Raw genomic sequence first — 13111 nt, forward strand, 5'->3', positions numbered from 1 at the left:
ACAGGAATGAACCCAACAAGTAAACAGAATATAGGTGTACAAGTTCGAAAAAGAATTTCCTGCTCAACCTTTACATTCAGAGATCCATAAGTAAGAGCTGATCACATCAATAATTTAATTCTGATCCAGTGACAAAGCATGTTTGTATTTCTGGAAAAAACAGCCAATCTTATTGACTGACATTTTGGGATACTTGAGGGTTAATTAAATAAGCAATGTGGCAAAGCGGCCAATGTGCTGTAAGGTGCAATTTTTCTGTAGGATTAAACTTCAAAACTCAGCAATTTCACCCTCGAACCAACTAGTTAAGCCAACTAAACAGATAAGTTGGTAGCTCCTGGATAAAATCTAATGCCTTTTAGAAAGACTTAAAAATCAGATCATGACTGGATTGACTTTGTAATTTATGATCTGTTAGGATAAAGCTGTGGAATTAATTCAAGAATTCTACATTACCAAGTACATAAAGATAAAGATGTTGGTTTTAAATGTTATTTTTGCATAAGTTTACTTACCGCCATATAAGCATTTGTTCCAACATACGTCTTGGCTATAGAATTCACCAGCTATGAGACAAAACAGTCTGTTAGAACAATATAAAGATAATGTGGAAATAAAATGGGCAATTATTCCTCATTTAACCTACAATCATCATTTCTATAAATCAACTAAAAATTATGTAAAAGGGAACAAATTTATCTACAAAGGCATTAAAAATGATTAAATCTCTCTTTTCTTTTGAATGTGATTTCCAATTTAAACAAGCACAGCATTACAGTTTATAGCAGATAACCTTAAACAATTCACTTAAGCAGGATGCTTATCGCTTTAGTACCCCAAACCCGCCTGATATAAAAAGTCAATTTGAAGTAGAATTTGAACACACTCATTTTTCAGTCAGATGGCTCAAGATGTGAATGGCGCCCATGCATTGCTAGAATGAAACGGGCACTAAATACGCTGGAGGGATAACAGACTTTGACAACTCATAATACAACGATGACCTTCGCTTTGGTCTTCGTGTTTGGCTGGGAGTAAAGGTGGCTGCAATTCAAATCAACATCACAGCACGCTCGTGGGTCACTATCACCGGGGTTCTCAGGGGAGGCCCAAAATGGAAATTAATTAAAATTTGTGCTGCACATTGTAATGGCCCTCCACCATTGTTCCTCCCAATATTAATTTTTATTGTGGGCCAGTTGGGCTCCCCAGGCACAGCTCCCACTCTGCCCTCCCTTTTGTCTGGTCAAAACGCTTTCATATCAAAGCTGCATCTCAATGAAGTTTGCTATTCGTAAGTAGTAATTACAATATCAGCAGTTTTTACTGTCATTAAACAATGAACAATCATATTCTGATGAAGGAAACTCGCTCGGAGATTAAAAATGAATAACACGCTCCCAGCCGAGGAGAAGATGCGGAGTTCTGTTTGTCTGGCAGCGAGGTGATTTTTCAATCCGAAGAGTAGACTGAAAATAAAAAGTGAATGTTGCAGACAGGAGAGCAGATTGGGAGGAAAAAGAGACCTACCTGAGTGCTAACTCCAAAATCACACAGCTTGACCTGTCCTCTTGTGTTTACTAGCATATTGGAGGGCTTCACATCTAGAAGGGGACCAAAAAAGTCCATATAACTAAGTCTGTATCTACAGTGCACGTTTAAAAAAAGCACACATGCACACCATACCATATTGCAGAAATGACATCATCTGTTCAACCCGGAATTCTAATCACAAATTTAATGCAAAGCATTTTATCTGGAGGCAAAATGTAAGGTCCTAACTCCTTCACTTCCAACCATTTCTGGTTTCTATGGAAGCAAGGGTTTATTTCAAGTGAAAGTCAAATAAAATCTTGGCTTCCAACAACAGTAAATACATCCATCATCCTATCCCCAGGCTTTCAGGAAAAGTAGGTAGATAAGAAAATGTAATCTTGCAAAGAATTTGCACAAAAAGGTTTGGCTTTGCTGTTGATGTGAAACTACTCCTCCCATCTAAGAAGCAGTAAGGCCAACGGGAAGCCAATGAGAAAAAAAAATCATTCATATGTTGCTGGTAACGGGACATATCTATATGAAACAATGACAAAATGAATGCACTATTGCTATCTCCTGGTTTTATGTGACAAATGCTACTTCAGATAACACTCAGAAATTGGTCTAAAGGCGAGGGTAGATGTGTGTGCATATATGCACTTACTGATCATGGTTTCATTTCTCCTTCTCTCCCCTTACATCACTTTTGACTGCTGTTATAGTTAACAAAAGAATTGACATAGCTTTTGCCAAGGCAGTCAGTTGCTAAATAATAACACAAAGGGTTTCTGTGAAGCATTGTCAGTGACAACAATGAGCCATTTCAGGAATTCCGGGAGCCCACAAAAACCATCCAAGCAGGATAAGAGCACACCACTGTTGACGGTACAGAATAGCACCTGCTTCAACATTTCATCTTCAACTGCGAAAGTGGTCTGGAACAGACAACTTGTTATATTTAATACAGCATACAACCTGCATTACCCCAAAACTGAACAAGAGACTCAACTTTTTATGTAACATTTTTAAAAGACATGTGAGTATTCTCACCCCAAGCCTTCACTTTGCAAAAGACTACCCTAACAAAGTAACCTGCCAACAGTAGGTACTTAATCCAAACTTCAAGTTCAAACTCAGTAAACAATTACTGAACTCTACTTCCTATGTGACAGGCAATGTGCCAGGCACTTTCTCATACATGTGCTCATTTGGTGTCACTTGGCTGACACTAGAATGTAAATGGCATGAAGGCAGGGACTTTGTTTCTTTTACTGACTACTGTATTCCCAGCCCCTAGAAGAGTTTCAGGCATATAGCAAGTGCTTAATAAATACTTGTTGAATGGATGAGAGAATAAACAAATGGAAACCATAAACACAAAGCATTATTTTATGCTGATGATTCTATTTCAGTGATCAGGGTTAGCTATAGAACATGTCTCTGTCGCATGACCTTCATACAAGACATACTACGTACTATCTTTAGGGGCACTCTCTCTATGAAAACAAGTTAGCATGCCTACGGCTGGTATAGGTTCTTTTCCCAACTAGTCTTTCTGCCTCAAACCTTCCTCAATTTGAACATAAATCTTACACACCATCGTATCAAATATCCACTTTTACTACATCATTTCTCTTCTTGGTGAGGAAGTAAAATATTCCCTGACCTCCCCCGCCAGCCTGAATGTGAACTCCTAGTTAGCATAATACATGCACATTACAGCACCATTAGACATTCAATAAATGTTTGGTGAACTGAAAGAAATGTTAGACTCCACATATGCGGGTCTTATTTTCCAAATCCAATTCTCATTACAGGCACTCAACTTAGAATATTTTTCTTTTGGACAACCTACTCTTTTATATATTGACATCTTTAAACCCCTCTTAAGCTGCCACATCAGATGGAGACAGTTAATGAACAAATATTTTGAGCTCCTGGAAGATGGAGCTGCCTGGAAATCATGAGGTATGCCAAAATTAACAAATCTTTAGCTTTAATCAGATACACTTTTGACTTAAGTGGATCAATAGAGAGAGAAACAATAAAACAAGAGTACTGCTAGATTATACTCTAAAAGGCAGGTGTAAATAAGAACTTCATTGCATTTTTCAGCTAAGGACATCATTTTAAACTTACATGCCAGCCTGCTCTATGACTTTTGCACATTCACCTCTCAGCCTAGTTCTCAGGAACACTTTATATGTGAAAGCAGTAAACACCAGTCATCCTCATGTCAAGCTTTGTACTCCACCTGACCATTTTAATCATTGTCTCGATAGAAACAAAACCCTCCATCACCAAGCCTTTGTTCATGCTGCGTGTTCCCCTCTCCCTTCCGCTCCCAAGTTGAGAAATCCTTCCTTGATATGTCCTGACTGAATCTTGCCCATATTTCAACTCAAGAACCCTCTCTCCCTGTTGCCTTGACTACTCAGGTCAACAAAGTCATGGCTTCCTCTGAACTGCTAATGCATTGACTGTCTGTGCCATTTGTTTGGAACTAAGCATGTGACACTGTTTGACTCGTAGTTATTTACCATATTTACTGGTGGAGGTGTCACCACCCCAAGTAAGAAGTTCACAGGGCAGGAAAATGCTTCACACATCCTTGTGTGCATCCCTTCTGACAACAGTGTCTTGATCACTGGTTAATGGCTTGTTAAACAATATACTAAATTTGCTAAGTACTCCCCTCACACTAATATCTGGAGACATCACTTGAACACAACAGACTCCTTTAAACAAAACCAATGGATGTAGGATAGGAGGCAGAGGATCTGTGTTTTGGTCTTTCTGGCCCTGCCACAAACTTGGCATGTGCATTTCACCAGGCAGGTGACGTTTTAATTTCTACCACTACAGGGAAATAGTAATAGCCATTCTGCCAATCTTAAAGAACTGTGGGGACTGGATGAGATAATAAATAAACTGCGCCCCCCACCCAAAGGAATGTAAAACTGCTTTTAAACTGTCAAATATTCCATAAATACAAGGTACTATTATCCATTGGTAATCAACCGAACTGTTATACAACAACAAGTGGGGTATTTTGACATATTTAGGAAATAGCTTGTTGTTACTGCAGCAAGTTTTACCTGTATTTGAGTAAATGCTAGCTGAAAGAAGGTAATTCCCAAAGTGTAGTAAGTAGAACTATAAAACCAATTTAATGTTTATGAGGATGCATTCTGGTCAGATCATGTGCACACATTCTTCAACAAGGCTACTGGTCTCTCTGTATTTGTGCTTGCCTATTACAGTCTGTGTTAAACACAGCAACCAAAGTGATCTATTTATTATTTTTTTAATTAAAAAACAATTTTTAATGATACTTTTAAAACTAAATCACCCCATGTCACTTCTCTGCCTAAAACCTAAAAGGGCTTCCTACCTCAACACAAAACACGGCCCTACAATCCTCATGATAGTCTCTGAGGCTGTCTCTGAGCTGGTCCCCACTAACTCTGTGCTCATACCCTTCCTATTCCTCTCTCTGCCCAAGCTGCTTCCTTTTACTGGCCTTCTTGCTAGACCTGTTACTGCTTTGGGGCTCTATCTCCCTGGAATACTCTGATCCCATACATATACATGTGCATAGCTTGCTCCTTCATTTCCTTTAGGTTTTTAACTCACATGTAAAGAAGCCTTCCCCAGTCACCCGGTATGAACAGCAATCTCTTCCCACCCCAGACATATATGTAAATCTGTTTCTCAGTCCCTCCGTCTCGAAGGGAACCTACACAAACTCAGAGAGTAGATGTTTGGTCACTACTATACCTAGACTGGTGTCTGGTACTGACAAGAAATGATAGTTGTTGAACAAATGGTGAATGAATGATATCACTACTAAACAGATGGACAAACGTGCCCATCCAGAGAACTTGGCCTGAGAAGGAGCTAATCTTTTCCCACCTAATGGCATATACATTTCACTACTAATGAATACATTTTTAAATGACATTTTTCATTCTGGAAAGAATCCACAGTTGTTCAAAAACACTTATTCAACAAGTATTGACTGACACCTTAACAAGTGTCTGATATGGTAAGTGATGTGGAGAGAAAATGAGTCAGACCCTATCTGTGCCCTTCAGGCCAGTGCAGACTGAAGACCTGTTGGTATATTCTTTTACCAAAATAGAGCACATGAGAGTTCAGGATAACCACACTGCTTATGTATAATCTAAATGGGATTCTCCTCCTGAACAACTGGTATGCTTCCTATAATAAAAACAATGATAATTATATAACTAAAGAGCTCCCAAGCTTGGCTGTGCATAAAACCCCCCACAAAACTGAAAAAACAAACAAACAAACAAACCCACAAACAAACCACAAAATTCCAAAACCAACTTTTTTGAGTTTCACCTCAGATCTACTGAATCAGAAATCAATCTAACACAGCCTGGTCTTCAGACCAGCATTTAGAAAAGACTAACATAACTTGCTATATTGCTTCCAACTTATCTGCTATACAGTTAAGAATATCTGAAGAGAAATTTCTTCTCTACTTTTAAAAATCGATTTTATTCATTAAAAAAACAATTTTATTGCAATCATTTTGAACTCTGAGTGTGACAAATGTAAACATCCACGTATCCACACCACAATCAAGATATGAAACATTTATGTCGCCCCAAAAATTTCCCTGAGCCCCTTTATAGTCAACTCCTCTCTGACCCCTGGCAACCACTAACTGGTTACTGTTGTTATAGTTTTGCCTTTTCTACATACATTATAAATCCCATAATATGCTGGTTACTGTTTAGATGGTATATCTGTCATTAACATTCAAAGTTGATATGCTGCAGACAGTACACAGTTGGGTCTTGCTTTTTTAACTACATGACAATTTGTGCTTTTAATTGGAAAATTTAGACCATTTACATTTAATGTAATTATTGATATGGTTGAGTTCAACCTTACCATCTCACTATTTGTCCCATCTGTTCTTAGTTTCTTTTGTCTTGTCTCCTTGCTTTTTTTTGGATTATTTGTGTGTGTGTGTGTGTGTGTGTGTGTGTGCGTGCACGCGCACGTAAAATGAATCCACTGATCTCTACCATGGGCTTATAAGCCAGAGGCTGGCAACCTTTTCTATAAAAAAACATATTTCAGGCTTTGAAGGCCATATGGTTTTTGTTATAACTACTACTCAATTTTGCTATAGTGTAAAAGCAATCATAGGCAAAACATAAACTAATGGGCATGGCTGTGTTCCAATAAAATTTTGTTTATAAAAACAGGCAGTGAGCCAAATAGCCTGCAGGCTAAAGTTTGCCAGCCCCTGTTTGAAGCTTTTTTTTTTTTTTTACAGCTGCTCTAGAATTTGCAGAATGTTTAACTTCTCACAGTATACTTTCAAGTAATATTTGGATATTTCATTTGTAATGTAAGAACTTACAACAATACTTTCATTTTTTCCTTCCATCCTTTGTGTACTGTTACATATCTTTTTTCTACATGTTATAAGTTCCACAATATACTCTTTATTTTTGCTTTAATCTTTTAAAGACATTTAAAATTGATAAAAAAGTCTTTTATAATATCTACATGTTTACCATTTCTAATGCTATTTATTACTTTGTGTAGGCCTAATCATGCATTTGATACCATTTTTGTTCTGCCTCAATAACTTCAACATTTTTTTATAATGTTGGTCTACTGGCAATAAATAAAAAATTTTCTCTTCTTTTTTGCCTAGAGAAGTCTTATTTGTTCATTTTGAAATGTATGTTTAGTAAACAGAACTCTGGATTGATAGGGTTCCCATCCCTAAACATTTTCAGGGTGTCCTTCCATTATCTTCTGGTTTGCATAGCTTCAGACAAGAAGTCTGCTGTCATTCTTATTTTATTTTATTTTTGTTCTACTTGTTTTCTCTGAATTATTTTAAAGATTTTTTAAATCACTGGTTTTTAAATTTTTTATTTTGTTGCATTTTGGTATGGTTTTGTGTTTATCCTGGTTAGGGTTTGTTGAACTTCTTAGATCTATGGGTTTATGGGTTTCATCAAATTTACAAAATCTGGAGTCTATTTTTTCAAGTTATTTGTTGTTCCTTTTTTTCTCTCCTTTCCTTCTGAGACTTGAGACTCCGTTACACATATATCCTAGATTTCCTGATACTGTCACAAAGCTCACTGAGCCTGTGCTAATTTTGGTTTGTTTTTTTTTTTTTTTTTTTTTGGTCTTTTTTGCTCTTTTGTTTTTTTGTTTTTAGTAATTTTGGATAATTTCTGTATTTCTAACATCAAGATCACTGATCGCTTTTTTCTGTGTGTCTAATCCACTGTTAAGTCCATCAAGTGAAATTTCTATTTTAGATATTTATTTTTCATCTCTAGATGCTCCATTTGATTCTTTAAGACTTCCATTTCTCTCCTCATAATGCTCATGTTTCCCTTGAGATCCTTGAAAATACTTATAACATTTATAGTAACTGTTCTAAAGTCCTTGTCTGCTCAGTCCATTATCTAAGAGTGTGGGGGTGAGGGGTGCTGTTTACATTAATTTTTTTCCCTCCTGGTTATGATCTTTCATCCATTATCAGAAAAATTCTTTGTTTACCTACTAATTCTTATTCAGATGCCAGATGTTGCGAATCTTATTAAGATCTGAATTTTGTTTTAGTCCTTTAAAGAGTGTTGGACTTGATAACAGCAGGTAGTTATCTTATTTGCAGATAGCCAGATCATGTTGAAGCTTATTTTAGACTCTTTATTCATGGAGAGCCTAGAGTAACCCCTACTGTAGGGTTAGTTTAGCCCCACTATGAAAGCATGACCCTTCTCAAAAGTCTCTCTGGAATGCTCCAATGGATTCAACAATGTCTCCCCACTCTAGCTGATTCAGATTTTAAAAATTCCGAACCTTGTATAAGCTTTGGGAATTGTTTAGCTTATAGTTCCCCAGAAATATTCTTTCCAAGACAGTACTTTGTCTAGCTTTGTAACACTTCACCCTACAAATGCACAGAATATTTGGCTAACAACTTGAGGAGACCCTAATACAATTTCTTGAGTTCTTTTTCTGCATAATTCCTGCCTCTGTAGGGCTCTGCCCTGTAAATTCTAGCCATTTTGCTTTCTTGACCTCCAAACTCGGCCTCTTCAGCTCTTCAGACCTTTGGGCTCTGTCTAGGTGCCCTCTCCCTAAGCTCCACTCCAGAAACTGCCTCAAGCAGAAAGCTTGGGGGATTATAGAGCTCACTTCATCTGTTCACCTCTTCTCAGGGATCACAGTCCTGCAGTGCTTGTTATCTAATGTCTGAAAACAGATGTTTAATAAATTTTGTCCAGTTTCCTAGTTGTTTTTGGTGGACAGTTAAGTCCCATAGCAGTGATTCCTTCCTGGGCAGAAGTGGGAACATCTCTTTATTTAAAAATTCTTGTCTTTTCATCTTTTGTTCATTGTTTTGACCTGATGTTGTAAGTTGTCTTAATTTTTTGTTTGTTTGTTTGTTTGTTTGAGACAGAGAGAGTGTGTGAGTGGGGGAGAGGGCAGTGGGAGAGAGAATCTTAAGCAAGCTCCATGCTCAGCACACAGCCCAACAGAGGGCTTGATCCCGTAACCATGGGATCATGATCTGAGCCAAAAATCGAGTGTTGGACACTCAACTGACTGAGCCACCCAAGATCAAGAGTCACATGCTCTTCTGACTGACCCAGCCGGCTGCCCCTCAAAGCTGTTTTTGAAATAAGGAGGGTATAATATTAGGGCTTTATTTAGTTAGGCTGAATCTTAATTCATGTGGCAGAATTCGAAACAAATGTAATCTCTTTTAAATGTTGGAATGAGGATCGCTCCTTCAATTTAAGTTTCACTTCAGCCGAATAAGATATTCCACCTTGTATCTGAGGTATCAACAATCCTAGTATACAGCCACTGAACATATTACTTCCAACTTAACACTTAAAACATTATGAATTCAGCAACTCTCAAAAACAGCTCCTGGAATACTGAAGTGATGTTTTCAACCTCATTCCAAGCCATAAACATGACAGATTAGGCAGAGAGCTTCTTTTAAGTAAGTAGTTATATCTATGCTTATTAAACATTTTGTAATGTTTATTTTTGAGAGAGAGAAACAGAGCATGAGCAGGGGAGGGGCAGAGAGAGGGAGACACAGAATCCAAAGCAGTCTCCAGGTTCTAGCTAGCCATCAGCACAGAGCCCAGCACAGGCTTGAACTCATGAACCGTGAGATCATGACCCGAGCTGAAGTCAGACGCTTAACCGACTAAGTCATACAAGTGCCCCTCTATGCATATTTTAATGTAGTCTCAAGTTATAAGAAACAAACAGCAATTGAAAGCATACAGTTTTTTATTCAGCTCACTTAAAAACACCATAGCCTTTCTTCTGTAAGCAAAGCACAGAAAAGACAAGTCATTAAAGTGAGTGATTATAAATGGCAATCATCAGGGCAGATGTAAGTCATTTTGGTTTAATCAGGCCATTAATTATTAGGGTTTATCAATTAGTTTTATTGAAGGCAAGGGAGCTTAAATGAATAGTAGAGCATTGATTTTAACTGAGACATTTTCTCAAAGAAAATACAAATGAAGTGTGTAAAATTACAGGTCCTTTTCATACCACTAAAAAGAAATAAGCTTCAGGGCGCCTGCGTGGCTCAGTTGGTTAAGTGTCCAACTCTTAATTTCGTCTCAGGTCATGATCTCAGGGTTCATGGGTTTGAGCCCTACGTCAGGCTCTGTGCTGTCAGATTCTCCAATAGAGCATCTGGGATTCTTCTCTCCCTCTCTCTCTGCCCCTCCCCTGCTTCCACACTCTCTCTCTCTCTCACAAATAAATAAATAAACATTAAAAAAAAAAGAGAAATAAGCTTCATCTATTGTAAAACAAAAGGCTTTGGTGAAAAACCAAATTAACTCTAATTCTCTTTGCTTTACATATAAAGTACGTTCCCTAACTTGCAGCAGTCTGATTTTATCTTGGCCAAGAGTTCAACATTGTGTTGGAGAAATTGAGATAAAGGTACAATGCAGGGGCGCCTGGGTAGCTCAGTCAGTTGAGTTTCTAACTCTTGGTTTCAGCTCAGGTCACGATCTCGCAGTTTGTGGATTCAATCCCCATGTCGGGTTCCATGCTGTCAGCAAGGAGACTGCTTGGGATTCTCTCTCTCCTTTTCTTTCTGCCCCTCCCCTACTCGCTCGCTCTCTCCCTCTCTAAAAATAAATCAACTTAAAAAAAAAGGTACAACGCAAAGTGACTCATTTTAAAAATCAGGTTATTTCTTATCTTCTTTCATTTTAGAAAAAAATTTAGTCATTTTATGCAGATAGACTTTTATGGGAATCAGAATAGATTTCTATTGGTCAGACCCTCTCAGACAAGATGACATGGAAAGTGTGTGTGCGCACGTGCACATACATTCGCTCATGTGAGTATGATATACAAGATCATGGGTGATATATGATCTGCCTACACTGACAAGGTTGTTATGAAAACTGAGTGAGACCATGGGCTTAGCAGTGCCCATCGCAGAGCTGGAGCTCAACAAATTGCCAAATAAATGAAAAGAATGGGAGAAACATTTTGTAAACTTGAATGCACTTTGTATACCACTTGTAGAGTTGGTAGTGACAATGACTCTCACCCTAGAAAGTCAGGAAGTGGATTATCTAATACACTGAACCAGATGCAGTGCTAAATAAAGTTCACTCTCATTATACAAGCTCTACCTGAAGACAGGCTCCACCAGGATGGCCAGTGCTGTTCAGGGGAGATCACAGAAGAGTTAACAATCACAACACGTGTCTCTTGTCACAATATATGCCCACTCCTTCAGTGAGATTTCACAGTAAGCTGGGCTAGTTATTGATGATGTACTGAATATCTGAGCTGCAGCAGGGACATCCCACATAAATAATAGCCAGTTATGATGCAGTTCTATTTCATAATTTGAAGTGCTTAGCAGATTACTAGAAAGAGATCAAGGAGTGAGAAGAATCAAAGAATTTACAAACAGGGTCTCATGTTATGCAGAAGATAGCAGTAGACAGTTTTCTACAGGAGCCTATAATTGAATAAAAATCAGCCTTAAAGTGTTTAAAAATTAAACACAAACTTACCATATAACCCTTGTGGTCACTTTCCTACTCCATATTTAACAAAATATGAGACATCAGTTAACTATACTGATCAAGAGTAAAATGGTTACATCTTCTCAAAACTGGTATGTACCAGATAACCTGATTCACTGTGATTACAAATATTTAAAGAAAAATACTAACCACCCCCCCCATATCTACTCAAGAGATATGAAAACAGAATCAAATAGACTATGAATGGAATATGAATAGAAGATTTATGAATAGAAGCATTATCATAACAGCCCCAAACTTAGACACAAACCAAATGTCTATTAGCAAATGGATGAATAAAATGTGATCTATCCAGAAAATGGATTATTACAAAGGAACGGGCGACACACTGTACAACATGGTGAACCTCAAAAACATTATTTATTGAAAAAAAAATTTTTTTAACGTTTATTTATTTTTGAGACAGAGAGAGACAGAGCATGAACGGGGGAGGGGCAGAGAGAGAGTGAGACACAGAATCGGAAGCAGGCTCCAGGCTCCGAGCCATCAGCCCAGAGCCTGACGCGGGGCTCAAACTCACAGACCGCGAGATCGTGACCTGAGCTGAAGTTGGACGCTTAAACGACTGACCCACCCAGACGCCCCTCAAAAACATTATATTAACGGAAAGAAGTGAAATAGAAAAGATTCTTTTCTAATTGGGAGTTTTTTTTTTTAAAGTTTATTTATTATTTATTTTGAGAGAGACAGAGAGTGTGAGTAGGGGAGGGGCAGAGAGAAAGGGAGACAGAGAATCCCAAGTAGGCTCCTCACTATCAGCCCAGAACCTGATATGGGGCTCAAACTCACAAAACTGTGAGATCAGGACCTGAGCTGAAACCAAGAGTCAGACGCCTAACTGACTGAGCCACCCAGGCGCCCTGAGATAGAAAATATTTTTTATTGAGGTGTCTGGCTGGCTCATTCAATAGAGCATGCACTCTTGATCTCAGGGTTGTGACTTCAGGCCCCATGTTGGGGATAGAGTTTACTTAAAAAAAAAAAAAGAATGAGTGAATGAATGAATGAATGAATGAAAGGAAGGAAAGAAAGAAAATATTTTATACTGTATGATTCTGTTTATATAAAATGTCCAGAAAAGGCAAATCAATAAAGTGAGAAAATAGATTAGTAGCTCCCTGGGGATGGGAGCAGGGACTGCAAATAGGCATGAGGACTTTTTTGGGGGCGATAGAAATGTTCTAAAATGGATTATGGGAATAGCTGCACAATTCTGTAACTTCTTAAAAACCCCTGAATCATACACTTAAAATGGGTGCATTTTATGATATACAGGCTACCTACCAATAAAACTTAAAAAAATCAGCCTTAAAACACAATTTGACTTATTCTCCATAGTGTCTCAGGTGCTTTGTGGCCACCGGGGTCACTTTCCTACTCTACTTATAACTAGATATGAAACACATAGTTAGTTAAACCGACCATATGCTAAATACAAAATG

General features: G+C 37.9%; 1 protein-coding gene across 16 annotated transcripts in view; it reads right to left on the minus strand.

Annotated features, from left to right (window-relative positions):
* MAP2K5 (mitogen-activated protein kinase kinase 5) overlaps window positions 1-13111 on the minus strand; it is a 271419-nt gene that overhangs the window by 118073 nt on the left and 140235 nt on the right. For all 16 annotated transcript variants that reach the window (XM_042988550.1, XM_007084542.2, XM_042988549.1 and 13 more), the window contains exons 14-15: window positions 1531-1604; window positions 516-566 (exon numbers count right to left, since the gene is read on the minus strand). In XM_042988550.1, coding sequence (XP_042844484.1) covers window positions 516-566; window positions 1531-1604 — 125 coding nt within the window. The remainder of the gene's footprint in view (window positions 1-515; window positions 567-1530; window positions 1605-13111) is intronic.

Source organism: Panthera tigris, chromosome B3, assembly GCF_018350195.1.
Source record: "Panthera tigris isolate Pti1 chromosome B3, P.tigris_Pti1_mat1.1, whole genome shotgun sequence".
Lineage (NCBI taxonomy): Eukaryota > Metazoa > Chordata > Mammalia > Carnivora > Felidae > Panthera > Panthera tigris.